At 52.4% G+C, this 18,469-nt stretch overlaps 1 protein-coding gene across 6 annotated transcripts in view; it reads left to right on the top strand.

The window, feature by feature from the left end:
• Positions 1 to 207: 207 nt before the first annotated feature.
• Positions 208 to 18,469, top strand: part of LOC129210009 (pinopsin-like) — a 34,698-nt gene continuing 16,436 nt past the window's right edge. For all 6 annotated transcript variants that reach the window (XR_008578285.1, XR_008578284.1, XM_054835416.1 and 3 more), the window contains exons 1-3: positions 208 to 630; positions 2,770 to 3,095; positions 17,979 to 18,212. Coding sequence is in view for 4 of the 6 variants with exons in the window: in XM_054835416.1 (XP_054691391.1) it covers positions 285 to 630; positions 2,770 to 3,095; positions 17,979 to 18,212 (906 nt within the window). In the remaining 2 variants the exon portion in view is untranslated. The remainder of the gene's footprint in view (positions 631 to 2,769; positions 3,096 to 17,978; positions 18,213 to 18,469) is intronic.

Genomic DNA, 18,469 nt, shown 5'->3' with positions numbered 1-18,469 from the left:
CGCCGGGCTCGGCTCCCCGGGGCCGCTTTCCCGACCCACAGCTGTGATGAAGTCTCGCCCGGTCTCAGCTCTCTGGGCGGAGAGAGGACAGGAGAGGAGCGAGCTGCTGACGGCCACACGGTGGAGCACGGCCGGCACGAACCCTGCTCGCCTTCCCTTTTAGCGTAACGAAGCAGAACCCCCCCCGCCCCCGCCAGCGCGCAGGGACCGGCAGAGGCGGCGGGGGCTGCCGGCGCGGGGGGTGCTGCAATGCCCGGCGCGGGCGAGGCGGGCGCCCAGCGGGGATGCCGGTGCCCGCCGCCGCTCCCAGCTGCGGGGCCTCGCCCGGTGCCCGCGACCCGGGACAGGAGCCGGGGCCGTGCCTGAGCCCCTCGGGGCGGCTGGCGGCGGCGGTCTGCCTGGGAGCCGTGGGCAGCCTGGGCTTCTGCAGCAACCTGCTGGTGCTGCTGCTCTTCTGGCGGTACCGGGCGCTGCGCTCCCCCATCAACCTCCTGCTGCTCAACATCGCCGTCAGCGACCTGCTGGTCTGCGCCCTGGGCACCCCGCTCGGCCTGGCCGCCGCCGCCGCCCGGGGCCGGGGCTCGCCGGGGGCCGCCTGCGCCTGGCACGGCTTCGCCAACGCCCTCTGCGGTGAGTGGGGGCCGTGGGGAGGGAGGAATGGCAGGGAGGGGGCGGCCGGGGGAACTCGGCGGGGGTCCGCACCCACGGAGAGGGGACGAGGCTGCGCCCGGCCAGGCTCCCGTCCCGGGGGGGGGGACGGGACGGGACAGCCCCGTGGGCTCCAGGGGAGCAGAGGGTGAGGAGCCCCGAAGGCAGCAGCATGTGCGTGGGGGGTGCTTGTCTGAGCGTGGGCAGGCAGGAGAGCAGGGCCTGTGGGATGGGGCACTCGTGTGAGTGTGGGGAGCGGGCCCCCAAGCATGCAAAAGGCACAGTTAAAGTTTCCCAACTTCAGTTGCTTTTCTGGAAAAATGTCATAACCCCCCAGGCAGCATTAAGTATGAGTCCTCATTCAGGCTGCAACGTGCGTGTTTCTTGTGGCTCCTCAAACTGTAAAGAATGAAAAGGGAGCAGGCGGCTCGGAGCCTCGGGAGCCACAATTTCTTTGGAATTCGTGGCTTTCAGACCTGACCCCAGATCCTGACTGCGGGAATGGGCAGCACCGGGCAGGCCAGGACGGTGTTGCACAGCCCAGGGCGGCGGGGGCGAGGTGGGGGCAGACGAAGCCCCAGGATGCTGCCAGGCAGGGCAGTTGTGATGCCGGTGCAGAGGCACCTCGGTCGGGAGCAGCCCGGCATGCGGGAGGGGAGCACAGAGCTCCAGGTCCTGGGGACCGGTGTGACTCTGGGCAAGGCAGCCGTGTTTGCCAAGCAAGGGAGGGCAGTCAGCGGGAAAGAGCACCCACCCTGCGCCTCTGCCTTTACCCAGCCCCTTCCTCGCCTGCCAGCCAGGCACGTGGAGGGAGACCCGCGGTGCGGCGGAGGTGGCAAGGGGGCTGTGGGGACAGCGGGTACGCAGGCCTGCCCCCGGTCGCCCTCCCAGCTCTGCGGTATTGCCTGACCTATAGAAAGACAAGTTTGGAGCAATGTTGCGCTAAGTTTAACAATATTCAAGCTTCCCAGCACTGAAAATCTCTCCCAGCCTGCTTTAACACTCCAGACACTGACAGACATCAGTGGGGCTCCCCCAGCTAGCACTCACGGGGGTCAGAAGCTTTACCAGTAGAGTCATCGCTCTGCCCAGCAGTAACAGACCTGAACAACCAGGGGAAAACAGCTTGGCATGGCTTCCAGGCTGCACACCGCTGCTCTTGGAGCCACTCACATCACTTACACCCACTCTAAAGATACAACATTTTCAGCTGCTGTTTAGATGTTTGCTCCCCCATACAGTTACACAGGGTAGCAAGCCAGGCTCGTGTATGTAAAACCTTTATGTGCTAAGGAAAGTTTAAACAGAATATGTCAGCGTTAACCAGGAGCTCCAGTTACTCAGTTGTACCTGACAGCATCACCTCCAAAATGCAAGGCAGGAGGGGGGTGTGTGTGAAACTACAAACTCTAATATCAGCATTAGCAATTACTCTCCCTCCCATAGCATTACTGTATGCAGAAGAAACCTTTGATTTGCTGCTAAGTGGTTTTCTTGCCCCATTCACATCTGCTGACAGTGCCCCAATTGCAGGAGACCCATAAATGTCTCTGCAAGGGCTCAGGAGCTGCCCACACCCCTGCCCGGCCGTGCTGAGGGACACCAGGGTGTTTCCAAAACTCATATGGCTGCATGAAAACATCCAAGAAGCTGTAACATCTGGGGTCAGGGCAGGGACAAGGTAGCTTTTTCCTGTTTCCTTCACTACCTGCATGTGTTTCAACATCTTCACGTGTATTCGAAAAGCGATGGGGAAGGTTGTGTGAAGAGATCGGGGACAGGCATGGACATTTATTGTTCCTCACACACCTTTCCTGCAGGGGAAAAAAAAGATATCTGGGCAAAAGCCTAAACTGCAGGAAACAAAGAGCAAGTGTTAGAGTTTCAGGCAGAAGCAGTGAAGCTTACGGAAGCCTGTGAAGCTGGGTAAGCCCTGAACTTTGGGCAAATAGAGCTATTAGTCTTTACTCCTTAAGTCTTACAGGTGCACCAAACACCAAATCTGATTGAGAAACCAGGATTTTGCTGCAGGTCACACACACATATGTATACGTGCAGACAGATGTGCTTAATTATTAATCAGCATTTATAACAGGCTTGCTCTTGTATGTTCTGATACAGGCATCGTCTCGCTCATCTCCCTGGCTGTGCTTTCTTACAAACGCTACTGCACCATGACGGGAAAAACAGAGGCCGATGCCACCAACTACAGGAAGACATGGACAGGCATTGTCCTGTCCTGGACGTACTCCTTGGTCTGGACTGCACCCCCCCTTTTTGGCTGGAGCAGCTATGGCCCAGAAGGACCAGGGACAACGTGCTCCGTGAACTGGCATTCAAAGGACGCTAACAACGCATCCTATATCATATGTCTTTTCATCTTTTGCCTCGTGATCCCTTTTGTCATTGTTTATTCATACGGGAGGCTGCTGTGCACTGTAAGGCGGGTAAGTAGGTTCCTCAACTCCCTTTTTACTGCGACCCCAAACCAAGCAGAAACCAGCAACCACCATTTTCCACCTTTCTAACTTCTCTGCTGTCAGATGTGCTGCCACCCTCGGACGCTGGCTGTCCCGTGACTGTCGTGGTGACAGGCTGCCGGGGCTTTGAAAGTCACGCTCAAACGTGAGCAGCTGAGAGTCCCTATGGCAGGTGAGGGAAGTTTGCCAAACCGCTCGAGATACTCCCAATTACCCCTAATTAAACCCAGGGGTACCTAGTTTTAATACCTACCTTGATGCGATTGGTCCTAGGACTTAAATCTGCAGCAGGCCTACGGAGAGGCGAGCATCGCCTGCGGGTTCAGAGGCTGTACGGTCCGTGGAGCGTGTGGGAGCTGGGATTCCTGAAGACAAACGCTGCTGCTTTGAAAGCATGAGAGTGAACCCTGCAAAAAAAAGGGTGCTAAAAAGAAAGTCATACATAATCCAGCTGCTGGCAGGACCCAGACAAAGCAAGAAGCTGGAGTTTAGCAAATACAAGCTGTAAGGCAGTCACTCTGGCGTGAAGCTTACTCCGTGCACACAAAACAAAGCCAATCCGTGAATGACGGTGAGCTTTTATTCCCAAGATAGGTGAGCTTTTATTCCCAAGATAAGGGCCGTTTGCTTTCAATAGCGCTGACCCACCCAGTGCAGCCTTAGGTACCGAACACCGAGTCAGGCAGCTGGGAATGCTGAGGCAGAGGTTGCTGTTCTCTCGTGAAAAGCCCCAAGCTTTGCGCCCCAAGTCCCAGGGAGCCATCGATGCACCAGCGCTGCCCGCTCACGGCACGGCGACGCCGGGAGAGGACCCAGGAGCGCGGCAGCCCCGCTGTCGGGGGCCGGCCTGCGGGCAGGCCAGGAGCAGGCAGCACAGGCTGGGCCGCCCGCTCTCCCCCAGCACAAAGCGAGCTCTCGCTGCCTTACGCAGCCCCGTGCTCGGCCCCCGCGCCCCGGGAGCCCACCCCAGGCTGGGCATGAGGTCCCTCAGTGCTACAAGATCTAGCTGGCTTTGTCTCAGCTCCAGCAGCGAACGCCTGAAAGATAAGAGGGAATTAGATAACAATCACTCTGTGAGCCACATTTGCAGATGTAAACATTTAACTTAAGCTTATTATTGCTGAGGGACTTTGGGCAGAATTAAATCAAATCAGCAGCGATGTTTGAGTTAATCCTCATACCTTCCCAGCCCATCCCTTGTGTTCCCCAATAGTGAGCTCACTCCTCTTTGGTCCCCCCTTGCTGGCAACGGCGGCTGCTCCTGCACCGCCACGGACCTGTCCCCTGAGCGCAGGCGGGGGGCTGGCTCTCACGGCACTCCAGTTTTTCCAGCTTTTGAAGCTAAAAGCACTGGTTTAGAGGCGCTGCTTCTTGCAAGTCATTCACAGCAGCGGAGGCTGGAGCAGGTAGTGCCTGTAGGAGAGGCTCTTCCTCTCCAAAGCTCCTCCACGGGCAAGAAACAACAAGGAAACCTGGACGGAGAGTTGTGCCCTGTGGGAAGGTTGTGCTGTGTGATACATCGGAGCCATCCCCACGGCCGACACAGGCTTCTCCCGGCCGCTTACGCTGCCGCTCCGCTTCCCCCACGGCAGCAAGGTGCAGAAGCAGCAAAATCCCTGGCATGTGTAAGAGGGAGGGGAAAAAAAAACCCCAACCTGAACAAAATAAGCTTCACATGCAAGCTAAATATTTAAGGAATCTAACAACAGACATATGTGCTTTTAGACAACCCCAAATTATAGGCAGTACTCTGTAAGCCTTTTACCATGCTTTCAACTCCTGCCGGGAATGGCTTCCCGTAACCGAGGTTATCTGCACCGCTTAGAGGAGTAAAATTGTAGTGGGACATCGGGGTGTTTGGTTTCAGCCAGGCATGAAAAATTGTATCCTTTCGCTTGACATTTGTATTTTCATGCTCTGGTTTCTGACATGATTGTCATCACAGGAGATATGCAGGGATGCTTAAAATCTTTGCAGTCAGTCCAGGCTCTCGTATTCCCCTGTGCTGCTTGCAGACAGCTGACAGACCCCACCGGCTTGCTTCAAGCTCGCAGTTCCCTTGAACCTGAAGAAGATTGTCACCACTAAGAGAGGACCCATTTTTGCCCCCAGGTCTCAGTTCAGGCTGGCAGGCAATGGCCTGGGGAAGGGTTTGCTCGGAGCCATTTCAAACGAACCCCAAAGGAGCTTGAACATACTACAGTGCGCTGTTGACAGCAAATCTGAATACTGAAACAGCCATTAGAAAATGAGGGGTCTTTAGGCTTCCAAAGCCATGGAGCTTTCCTCTTCATTCTCTCCTTTCCGAGAAGTCTTTCTGGTTTGATACTGATTTCCGACCCCCCGGTGAGGCAGGACCCAGGTGAAAGCCAAGGCAGCTGCTTCACCCGGGGGGGCTGTTGTGCTGCAAAAGCGTGATGAGGTGGTGCGGTGCCCGAGGGCTGGGGTACCTCTTCTTCCTGAGGTTCCTGCGCGGGGGGCTTCTCCACAGTGCCTCGGGGGGGCGGCAGGAGCCGGCTTTGCCTCCCGTGGCCGGTCCCGGTCCCCAAGGGAGCTGCTAGCAGAAACCTGCCGACCGGGGTTTGCTGCAAAAAGGATGCTTCATAAATGCCTTAGTCTTGTTAGCAGAGTCTTGAAAGCGCGTCGTTCCCCTGTAGCTGAGTACGTAGCTTCAGATGAGCGCGCAGGATCTCACCCACGCTACGTGCCGCAGCAGGGAAGCTGTAATCCCTCAGCTCAGATCGACTCAGAAGTTAACAAAAACGACAGGAGCGAAACGGAGCCTGGGGGACAGCCGGCAACGAGGCTGAGCAAGCTGTGAGAAGCAGAAAAGCAAATCCAACAACCGCTTCTTATTTCACACAGCCCGATGCCCTAGGAGGTCCGAGGAGCCCGAGCAGGGTTAGAGGACGTCAGGCTAACCCATTTTGGTGCTCAGGGCAAAGCACGCGGGCGGCTGCTCGCAGCTGGGGAAACCCTCTGGGACACGAAGCTGGGCAGCGCAGGAGAGCGGGATGCGTCCTCCAAAGCCCCGTGGCTGGTTTGAAACGCTCGGTCGTGGCTATTATATGACTGCTTCAAAACCATTGTAGCCAGCAGCAACAGTGTGCATGGATGAGACTCTCAAAGACAACTTCAGCGATGCAAACAATTCATGGGTGACCGAAAACGATAGTTTGGGATTTCTTCTAGTACAAATACTTGATAGCCGGCATCGGGTTCACCCTGAGCTCTTGGATGTCCTGAAGAAGCAAGAGATCTTTATGGCCGTTCCTGTGTTTCAGCAGCGTGCACAACCCAAGGCATGGGGTGTAAAGGTGCCAAGTACATACCTGCTTGGGTAGACCATCTCGTCAAACGTGGTCTGCATCCCAGGCCCCCCGCCGGGAATTACTGGCTCACTGCAAGCAACACACGGCAGCCGTTGATCCGTTGCATCCATGAAACTTGCAGGAGACAACCATTCTGGTACCAGGCTTCAGAATAGCTGTAGGCAGCACGTGAAACCTTAAAAATGCTCACTGAAAACAGAGAAATCATTTTTTTGAGCACAGGGGTTAGAGTCTTTGGCAAGCTTGGCAGACTCCTCTTACATGAATTGTCAGAATGCAAATATAATCAATTCCAGCTTTTATGTCGCTGTATTAGTGTGGGGTTTTGGTTTTTTTTTTCCCTTAATTCACTGACAGGCTACTTTTCTGTCATCTCCTTGACAAATGAATCTGAAGTCCCGCCACCACATTACTGACCAGCGTTCATCCTAGTAGATTTGTACACGGGCTAAATATTCTGCTTTTCCGTGCTGACTCCTGCCCTGGGTTGAGTTACGTCAGTGTAAAACTACCACCAGTGCAGTGACGCAAAGCTCCTGAGGTTTAAGGGAAGTTTAGCAGCTCTTTCACCCCAGACTCTAAATCTGACCAGTTTCCAGACTTTCAGTTCCCCTTCTTGTCCCACCCTGCCGGAGCATCCTTCCTCGCAGAGAGAAAAGGAGCAGCGCAGCGAAGCGGCAAAGCCCGTCAGGGGTCAGGTTCTCCGGCAGGGTTGCAGCCCCATCTCCTGCTCTCCAGCTGGCCCTGGCACGCCAGCCAGGGGACGGGTGCCCAGCACCGGCAGCCCAGGGGAAATTCCTGCCCGAAGCCCCGGGCAGCCGCGGGGAGGGCGAGCGGGCAGAGCGGAGCCGCGGGTGAGGCTTGCTGCCCCCAGCACCTCCCAGACGCGCTGGCTATGGGGAGCAAAGGCACGTCAAGGACTGCGCTGCAGAAATAACCACATGTGGGCTCTCAAAGCGTGTCCAGGCTCGTACGGTCCTCACCACCCGCTGCAGAGCCCCCCTCGCCCCCTCGCTCCAGCAGTAATCACAGGCGAGGCAGGGAAAGCCAGCATCTAGGCATGGTTTCCATCAGCTCTCTGCCCCCTTGGTCCCTCAAGTGCTATGGAAAGGAAAAAAGAAATACTGCAGCGAGGTGTTTGATGTGTTACCTGTTAATTTCATTATGTCGATTAGCAAGTCCAACATTTTCTAATGTTGGGGCAACAGTTTCGTACAGCTTGGGCGGAGGAAACAGGGGGGGGAACCAGCACTGTTTTCCAGCAATTCCCTTCCACTGGCAAGAAGGGGAAGAGGTAATAACACTGGTTCTCAAGCATTTATCTAGACAATTATTAATGCTGCTGCAGCACTTACCCTTACTGAGGCTGAACTGGGGATGTGAGACGAACACATTCCCAAAGGCAGGAAGCAGTAAAGCTCGAGTACTGAGATACTTCAGATGCCAGAGAAATCAGTCTTAAGACAGCTGAACCCAGAGGAGCCTGCGGTAACAGTGCAGCCCAGGGGACTGAAGAGAGCAATCACCTTTAGAAACAAGAAAAATCCACCCATGCACAAAATAACCAAGGAATTGGGTTTCTTTGCATCATTTGACTTCAATCCCAGTGAAAACGCAACTGTGGGATGCCTTCCTGTTCTCCCACTCGAATGGTAGCAGGCACTCTGCTCATTAGAGCTGCTCATTCTTGGCCCATCGTCAGAGCTGCCCTTAGCTGGTTGGTCTCTCCCGCAGGTTCTCCTGCAGGAGGTGCTCCCTCCCAGAGCTGGAGGAACTCCTCCCTTGGCAGCAGTAACCGTGGGCACTGGAAGGTCAGACATCGACGTGAACACAAAATACACGTACGACGAGGGCCACAGGCCACACGACGGCTCTGAAGCAAGGGACAACGCGTCCACCCCCGGGTACTGTGATTCCTTGTGGGACTTGCTCTGGCAGCAGGGCACAGCGACTGTCCTCGGCTTCTCCCAAATCCTGGAGGGGTCGTACCTTGTGCTCCCCTGCTGTGCTTGTGCGCAGCAGAGGTTTGTCCAACAGCAGTCACTTACCTGAGGAACACACCGAGGATTTTTCGATTTTTCTAGCTGCAAACGAAGCAGCTGTGAACCTTTTTTTTTTTTCCCCCCCTCTAGCTCAAATACTTTTCAGCAGTTGCTTCAAAAACTCGGAAGTGAAACGTCCAGGCATTTGCAGTTGGGGAAGCCGAGTTTCGCACAGCACGCTCAGCCGGCAGGACAGCAGGGAGCAGCCGTGCCCCGCAGCCTGAGCTGCACTTTCCTTCTTCCCAGAGCACGGTCCTCGCCAGCGCCAGAAGCCACGTTTTCCTCCTGCGCTGGCTCTTCGTGTTACTCTTCTGCGTATCGCCGGACCGCAGGGCCAGCCCGGGCTCGTGTCCCGTGCTGTGCTACCCGCCAGGCAGCGTTTCTGTCTGTCCTGTTCTCTGCCCCGTCGCTGCCCTGGGTTTCACCCCACAACCACCGAGCGCGCAGGGAAGGTGTGCTGCGGGAACCAGAAGGGAGAAATCCGCCGTCAGAACTAAGTCAGTTTGTCACCAGGCAAAAACAATTAACGAGGAGGCTCAGCAAATGGGCGAGTCCCATCTCTATCTTTCCACAGGAGCACCCCTCGCAGCAGTCCCTGAACTGCTGGTGAAAATCCCCCCGAGTCAGCAAGGCAAAGGCACGTTACCTCTCACCTCCAGCTGCCCTGGGAGAACACCCTCTCGCCCATCAAGCCTCGGTCTGATCACTGGTCTTCTAGGCTTGGCAGAGAAAAGTATCATCACAAAAATTCAAGTCTGGAAGAGAGGCTCAGTTGCCTTTAGAGGAGGACTGCGACCGAGCTCCCCTGCCCCGACAGAAAGCCTGCACCCCCAGGGGCTCCCGTTGCTCTCTGAGCTCAGACAACCACAGGACGAAAGGAGAGCAAACCGCTAACCCGGAGTGCGGAGCCATTTCAAGCCTAACGGAGCTCTACCCCAAACACCACGGGCTTCACGGTAGCAGGCAGGTGTCACCCCCAAATGATCAATGCCGTACCCGAGTGCCCTGGAAGGTACAAGAGGCACGCCACCAGATCGCCAGCTCTCTGGGTGCACAGCGAGCGCTCCCTGTCCCCAAGGAGAAGAGGTTTAGCACTGCAACCACTCCGCACAGAGGAGCCCGAGTCTTCACTGAGACATCCTGCAGTTGCAGAGGTCCCACTGAAGAGCGTACATCAGCGTAGGGCTGCTATACAGATATACGGGGCTGTTACCACGTGCACTAGCACTAATTCAATTAATATGCTTTTAAAAGCACCGCTATTGCCTGTGCTGTTTGGGAGACCAGCGCAGGGCGTCCCACTTCCCGGGGAAGGGGAGGCACTAGGACACCCTTCCTCGTGGTGGGCAGCAGCCACCAGGTCTGGGCTTTGCTGCATGCCAGGACTGACCCTGCCCGCCTGGACACCCCAAGGACGCTCTGGACAGTCTTGGGTGAACATATCCTGAGGCTCCTGTTCTGCTAATAATTTGATTTTGTATCTAGACATCCCATAATGTTTGAGAAACCCTCCACTCTCCGTGAGAGGAACGTGCTATCATCACCGTCATTACTGATTAAAGCATCAAAGAAAGATGCAGGAGGGGAACCAAACCAGTGTGAACATAAGTAGTGCTGAAGTACTTGAATATTCATTCTCACTGACAGATGTGCTATGCAGATTAATGGCTCCAAAGGACATGCTTCCTTCGAACTGTAAACATTTTCTGCTTTACACACTTAAGCACCCCCAAACCCAGCAGCACACCCGCTGTTACAGAGAACTCAGTGGGAGAAGGACGAGGCAACGCTGAGAACCCAGAAACCTCCCAGCAGCGCCGCGCCGCACCTGCGCGCGGTACTTGAGCTTTTGCAAACGTCAACCACGATGAATTATTTTAATACTCTGATATTTAAAATTAATTTAACCCCTCTCCTTACAGTTATGGAGCCCTCTACGTTTATAAAGGCAAGTGAGGAACTGAATTTGGATATACGTGTTAATCTCAAATCACGTGGCCCACCCTTGCGAGGACAGAGGTGAGTGCGAGGGGATGCTGCGAGCCCTTCGAGGACACGTCTGAGCTGCAGAGCGCTCTGCCTTGCACAGCACAAGGCCCTTACTGTTACTCATCTGGCACCTTCCAAGCCCTCTTGGTGACAAAAATAACTCTAGCAGAGGTGAAAGACGTCAGCGCAGCGGATGGAAATGGATTTCTTCTCCTCTGTCTCCCCCCTTTGCCTCCCCATACGCTTTGGCAGAGGTCTGCATTGATATTGGAGACCGCAGCTCCCAGACAGCGATCGGTAGCGGTGGGGCCGGGTCCCTCTGCCCATGCCGTGAAGGTCCCTGCAGGGGCTGTGTGATCCCCTTCCAGCAGGTCACAGCCTGAGCCCACCTTCCGGGGCTTACAGCCAGCTCTGAGAAGTGCTTTTGGCCAAATTTCCACAGTATCTTTCTTGTTAATACACTTACCACCGGAGATTTTCCACAGCCTTCAGTTACTGGAAAAAAGATGATTTGTGGAGGCAAATCTTCACCCGACTCTTAGAGCTGGGCAGCACCGAGAGCACAGCCCCAGGGTCAAGTGTTTTATCTGGACCCACCAAAAGGGAGCTGTCAGGGTCCCCTCCTTATGAGCAGGCAGACTTGGGATATTCTGTTGCATACTTCACTGAGGATTGAAGTTGTGTGTTTTAAAATACAACTTGATGCACAAGCACTAGTGGGATTCGGGAGCACAAGACGTTCTGTACGTCATGAACGGTCATAACGTTTGTCACCTGGTTCCCTTCCCCTGTTGCACAGCCAAATGAGGTGGAAGTCTCTCCAGCGTTCCAAAAGCGAGGGGATGCTCAGCGCAGCCCAAACTGTGCCTTAATAACTGAGGGAGTGAACGGCAAAACAGCATAGGAAAAAGGCAGGAAAAAAGGAAATGTTTGGCTGGAAAAATAGATCACTCACATGGACAGTTACCAAGCTTCGATAATAAAAAAAGTATTCGTCTGGTCGAAGACTTCTTTGCATTTTCACACACCCTTAGAAGAGAGGGTGCCATCTCCTAGCTGCGTAATTGATAGACGTTCGCTCTCCAGGCTCTGCGTGGGCAAGAGGTGGGCACGGGGCAGTGTAGGTGAGGCCAGAAGCCTTGAGCAGGGAAAGCAGAGCCCCTCCTAAGCGACTCCAAACACGAGGCTCAGCTCACTCAGGCTACATCTCTTTTGCAAAAGAAAAAAAAAAAAAAGATGGAATTCTGGTTGAAAGTAATTAGCGGTTTGAGGCAAAAGCAATTTCTTACAGATGTTTTATTCCTCCCTGTGCATAAGGTGTTCCATTATCCATAAAATTACACTTAGTCCCAGGCAAGAAACCAAGCGCCAAGACCGCTGCAGTCACAGAAGTAACGTGCAAGTGCTACTGCGAGAGTCTCCACAGCCCTCCACCCACAGACACGCTTGCTTCCTTCCTGGAAAGCCCGAGGAAGACTTCCCAACCTTGAGAATAATTGCACTTTTTGCCGCTGAAACTGATACCAACTATTTGAAATCCGTTTCCGCCTCTGCTCCGCTAGCTCAGTGTTGCTGGGGCTGCAGCAGGAGCCAGAAGAGCCTCCCAGCCTCACTGGAGGCAGGGTACGAAGCTCTGCCCGTCCCTGCGGAAGGTGCTGGCGCATTTTCCGTGACTGTTAGGGGACGGGTAAACCTCTTCCATTTCACAGCCTCTACACAGAATCACACACCCCCAGAGAACTAGCGTGCAAACACACACACACCCACGCGCGCACGCGGGTCTCGGAGGGGTTTAGTAACTGCCCTTTTGCACATGGGGAGGACCTGGACCCCAACAAGCCCAACCGGCTGGGAACTCGCGTAGCTGTCGCCGCGCGAGGGGCACTAGAAAAGGCTTGTCTTTGACTCAGACGAAGGGATTTGGGGTTCTGTCATCAGGACAACGATACTGCTAAGCCCCCCAAGATGTTAACGTACTAGATCTAGACCAGGTAAGCAGCACACTAAGAAATCAGTGAGGCCAAAGGTTCCCAGTGACGAACCAGCGTTGTTGCTGCTTTTTGCTTCGAGTCATTTTAAGTCCTGTCTTCTGCTTTGTTCTTCCCCGCCTCTCCCTGTGCTGTGCCGCAGCCTGACCCGCTGGGTTCAAACCTGTTACACCAATGTAAACTCAGTTTTGGGGAGTACAAGCACAAGGTCTGCCAGGAGCAAAGCACTCCCCGCATAGATGAGAATTAGAAAGGAAAGACAATGCAAAGCTGGCAACTTGCTTTTCTTGCTCTTGATTTCATGGCAAGGCACTGAATTCATGGGAATTTTGAGAAAGCCTAAGCTCTGAATCAAAGATGATACGAAAATACTTTCATTATGCATGCAGGTAACATGTTTCTAGGTTTTACGATTGCAGTGGGAAGCTTTTAAGCGTAATTCAAAGACTCAGATGTTAGGAAGGATAGAAAAAACTTCCTTAAAAATAAAATCTCATCTGCTCTCGCATCATTTCTGGATGGTAGCATCACTCATTTATTTTCCTTCATAAACGTCAGTATTTCCTTTCCAGCCAAAACTTTCTTTATTATTCGGAGAGACCATGAGCTCCTATTAAACCAGCCACCGTATCACTGCCTACTGTTTCAGAGCTTCAAGGAAATTCTCATTAGCCCGAGCAATACTTCCAAGGCTAACTTCTTTCCTTTTTGTGAGCACCCTGTTGACTCACTCTTTGAAGTCTTCTGCAGGGCTTCCGTTTCTTTGTGCTCAGCCTTTTCTAAACAAGCCCATGCTTGCAGAGGTAGGCTATTCTCATGCCGAGAGGTCTCATGGACTCTGGGCCTCCTGTCCACGCTCGCCAGGCTCCCTTGGCCACCTGCTTCGTGCACGGGATACACCTGATGTCATTTCAAGCGCCTCGTAGCTCTTTCCAAGCAACACACAGATGTAATGATGTGCATGCCCATGGATCTCCTCACCTGAGTTATGAGCACCAACCAAGAACGGATGGCACAGTAACACTTCAAAGGGTTGAGAGCTTCCCCTGAAGCATCCAACATATCTACCGCAGACCCACCACCTGCATTTATCGATTCCACAGAGTGGGGCACAAGCTGACGTGCAGGGACCATCAGGAAGTCTCGCATCCACTTTAGAAGAAATTGGATTGGCCTTTAACGTACAGGCAATGCAACTGAATTGCAACTTCATTAGGTTATAGTCTGGTTCTCTAGTATACATTCCAGTAACTGCAGCTGTTAACTGACCAGGGCAGAGGAGAACGGGGTGTATCTGATTTCATAGCACTCGGGCACTATTTCTTGATGCACAAGCAGTGATGTCTGCAGGTGGTTCAGCTGCTGCCACAGCTCGGGGTGCCTGCGCCGCCCATTTTAGAGAAATACAGCAGCTCTGCTCACGTAAGCCAGGGGCCTCGGCTGGTGTGCTCAGGGCATCACATACCCAGTTTGGTTGAGGTTTTTTCCCCCCTCTGTCTCCCTTTATTCCAGCTTTTCCTCAAGGATCATCCTCCTAATCCCCTGAGCATCCCTGTCAACTCTCCAAGCTGTAAATACTGTGGTGGTTTCACAAAAAAACAAGAGAAAACATAGTCACTCTGCTGGGATCCTCAGATCCACCTGGGGATGCAGGAATTAATCCCAGCAGGAGCTTCGTGGCTAAGCCTCCCAGGCAGCCCTGGGTATACTCAGCTGTGCTCCCGGGTCCTGGGTGTTGCTGAGCAATTTCCATATCCACTGCTGAAAACGCATATTTTACTCTCCTAGCAATGTGATGACTCTGTTATTTCTGCACAGTATGTGTCAGCAATATCAGCCAGGAATTTGCTGTGTCCACAGTGACCTCTAGTTAAACCTGTTCTTACTGTTCGTTGCATTAGTCTCTCATCCACGTCTTTCTCCTGTCCGTGACACCCGGTGCCACACCACACAAACGCTGTCTTTGTGAGCATTTCTGCTCCTACAATAGGAGGATGGATGTGAAAGTTCCCAATTACGGTCAATGAAAAAAAAAAAAAAAAAAGAGAGAGGCAAATTAATCACTTCTGCAGGCTGAATTGCTACCTGGAGATGCTTCTCTGTAGTAGAAAACATAAAGGAACTTAGCTATGAAATGACAGATCTCAGCACAGGGACCGTCCTTCTGCTGTGTTCATGGCCATCTCCGCCATCCAGCAAACCCCCGAAGTCGTGGGGTGCGTAAGAGAGTGCATATTCCATCAGGTCATATAGAAATGCCAATATAATGTATGGGATTAAACACTTCATCGGGGCCTTCAGTGTTTGGCATCTTTGTGATCAAGCTTCAGCTGAGTTTCAGCTGGAAAGGGCAGAGCGAAGAGAGCTCTAGCAAGCTCTGGGGCGAAAAGGACCGCTTACGTGCGGAATGAACGCACAGCAACGTTTCCAGGGCATTACCCTTTTATCTGCTCACAGAAGTTGTCATGGGCTGTGACTCCAGCCCAGCGGGAAAACATCTTTTCACTGCCCAGCAGTGGTTCCCAACATCAGCCTCTACTGCCTGCCCTTGGCACGGGCTGCATGCAGAGCAGAGCCCGGGAGAAACGTGGTCAGGACCTTAACTGGGTACAGCAGATGTTTGCAGAGATCCCCACCTATTCCTAACTTTTTTTGTTAGTTTTCCATGTAAAAATTAACACCTGTGGGAAGCATGTGAAAACACCACTGTAAGAGCCAGATGTGACCAGGGCCTCCAGCTACGCTGGAGATGAACCCCCCCAATCCTGCTAACTCGGTACACCGGACCACACGTGCAACATACGGAATGAGCGATACAGAGGCATCATAAATTCTAGAAAACTGAAAAGATCATTTTTAGGAGAAACAGAGACTCAATTTCCAGCAAAGAAAACATAAAGCTATAAAAGCACATTTTCCGTAGATATTTTGTGTACCAAAACCTACAGAAATAGTGAGATTTTTTTTTTCCCCCTCAATTCTTGCAGAGTAGATTGAGGTTTATGTTTTTGACCAAACCAGAAGGGAAGGACGCTTTACACCAGCTCAGTGCACGGCCAGGGTAACCCTGCGCTGAATTCCTGCGGCAGCATCACCGCCGTTAGCCCTACGCCACAACCAACCGGGGCCGACTTTCCAGTCTCTATGGGCCAGCAACTACGGACAAGCTACCTGGCCCAGACTTGTGCTTTTTACTTTCCTGGAAGTTATGAAGACAAAATTAAAGTAAAAGCCCACAGCATCACTTGCCAGCATCACAGAGCTCTTTTGCTGTTGGATCGATTTGTGTAGATGGACAGAAGCGAAGTCTCAGCACAGCACTGGAGTCGTGTGGTATATCCAAGTCACCATCTGATGTGCCAGCAACATCTCCAGGTTGCTGAGCTTGTTTAGTTTTGCAAAAGTTTTCTGCATGTGCCTTGAACATTAATATCAAGGTCTCAAGTTTCCTTGGGTGACCAGGGGAGCCTCGTAATTGAAAGCAAAAATGCTTCAAGGAGAATTACAGAAGGGGGAGGATATTCAAACTTTCTGGCCTCGTAGGATGAAAATAATCATTTCCTACTGCTGGCGAGGAAATTAAAACCTTTCCTTGCTTACCCACGAAGCCATTCCCTGGCAGCATCAGTCTGAAAACTGCAAGCTTTTCTTTTTTTAGGCAAAGGGGAAATACTTAAAAAGCAAAAGCGAGCAATATATATGATATAGGTTTGCCTAAGAAGGGTGGATTGCGCTGGTAGAACACGTACCATCAGAAATACCCCGCTAGCTTTATGTCAGTGTTCAGCCCAGTGAGAAAAAGCAGCCTCTTCTCCCCGTTCAGCGTGTCACGCAGCACCAGGATAGGCAGAGGGACGCAGAGACCAAGCAGTACGCCAGCTGCCCTGTGACCTGAGCTCTGCTGAAGGTTATTCGGGTTATTCGACGGGAAATACCTCCAGAGTCCTGCTCTCACGCCCGGCCTCAGACCAGGCTGATTTTGATCTGGAAAATATCCAGAAAAACATTGGTCTTCTCTGACCTTACCTGAAGCGAGGAGAAAGGGTTGTTGGGTTGCCTTTTCTAAAATGAACAGAAATCAACAGGAAAAAAGAAGGCGCTTTGGGTTTCCTTAAGGTGCATCACCCACCACCCGCCCCGGGGGTCTCCTGGCACAGGAGGGCGGACAGGAGGGTCTCAGGAAGGCACAAAGAAATTGGGATTTGGTGAGGGGATAAAGGACGCTGGCAACCTCTTCTCAGAGGCCTAGAAGTCAAGGACACGTGATGCAAAATGCAACCCCTCTTCCATTTCCATCCCCGTACACGTGTGCCCCAATCCAGCTGCTTCTACGTCATCCCGCAGGCTAAGCATCTGTAAAGTTTTATACCAAGTTGGGGCAGACTTTCAAAAAATCTGAACGCAGGGAAGGTGTCATACAGAATTCATATCAGCTCCATGGAATACAAGAAGATAAATGTGAGCTTTCTGTCTGAGATGTCTGTGAATAAATCTGAGCTGCTGATGCCTGTGGGTGTGTCTCAGTGAAATATTCACCTCTCACTAATGGAAATATTTTGATTAACAACTTTATTTGCCTAGTGGCAAATACCACTTTTTTTTTCTTTTAAATCACAGACAAGTGTCACAAAAGATTTCATTTTCACATTAATGCGGTATTTATTATAAAGTACTCGGTATTAGAGTTCCCTCAGCAGGCAATTACAGATATGTTCTACTTTTTGGTTTTTTTTAATTAGTCTCAAGGTGACTTCCAGCACACAAATACATCCCGCTGGATCCCCCGTGAAACTGCTTGCAATAGCTAGTTTCTTGTGCTTACCACAGCACTCTGCAGGGCAGGCATTCCACAGCAATCTGTAAAAGGTCCAATTTTCAAAACATCCTGAAAACTAAGAAACAAGGGAGAGGCGTAAGACATCAGTATTTATATACAGTATGATTTACTTACGAGTACGCCTAAGTGCGGAGAAGGAGCCTGCTGTAAATCAGTTGAATTCAACTGCTGACTTTTCCAGTGGATTCAGGGGAGGAAGTTCTCTCAAACCTTTGTTCTTCGTGTTCTTGCCTGTCTCGTGTCCTGCCCCAGTGGCCTCTGGCTGCAGAGCATTTCATCCTTGGCTGGTAGGACTCGGACAAGACGTCCTTCTGGGAGCACTGGGACCCACTTCTCCAGGGCCAGTTAGACCAGGGCAGGTTCCCCCTTCTTCTCTCCTGCCCAAGATTTTCCTGTTAAATGCTGTGATTTAGAGAAAGCTGGAGAAGGCTATTCTAGATGAACAGCTCTATCGCTAATCCCGTTCCAACTGTTACGTACACACTTTGGGTACGTAGCATACAAACCCTGCCCGCGTTGGCTAGCTCTTCTCCAGCCGACAACATTTCAGATGACACTGCCAACCCTGCCCTAGCGCGGCCACTCCAGGAGCTCCCATCCGTCGTCACCTGCTCCCGGTATGAGCAGTGCTAACCGCGTATTTGTGCCTCTCTCCCACCCAGGTGAGTGCCGTCAATAAAGGGACGGGTCGGAGCCGGGAGCAGCGCATCCTCATCATGGTGGTGGTGATGGTAATTTGCTTTCTCCTTTGCTGGCTGCCGTACGCGACCGTGGCACTCATAGCTACGTTTGGGAAACCCGGTCTTATCACCCCCGCAGCCAGCGTCATCCCATCCATCCTTGCCAAAAACAGCACAGTCTACAACCCCATCATCTACATATTTCTGAACAAACAGGTAAGTAAAATGTTTACTCAGATTCAATGTACGCAAGAAGTAAAGAAATAATGAGGGGAAATAAAAAGTATATTGGTGACATCACTGAAAGACCATGTGAGAGGGAAGCACAGAAAAAGGGCTAAGAGGAGCAAATTTAACTGACAAGTCTGGACTTTTGGAAGTCAGATAACCAACTTCCCACATGTCCAAATAGCAACTGATGGGTCCTTCCTTTCCACTACACAATTTGATGAACAGCAAGTTAAATGTGGAGG

This window comes from Grus americana, chromosome 9 (genome assembly GCF_028858705.1).
Source record: "Grus americana isolate bGruAme1 chromosome 9, bGruAme1.mat, whole genome shotgun sequence".
Classification (NCBI taxonomy): Eukaryota; Metazoa; Chordata; class Aves; order Gruiformes; family Gruidae; genus Grus; species Grus americana.
Note: the sequence above shows the minus strand (reverse complement) of the source record. Positions and strands in the feature narration are given on the sequence as shown.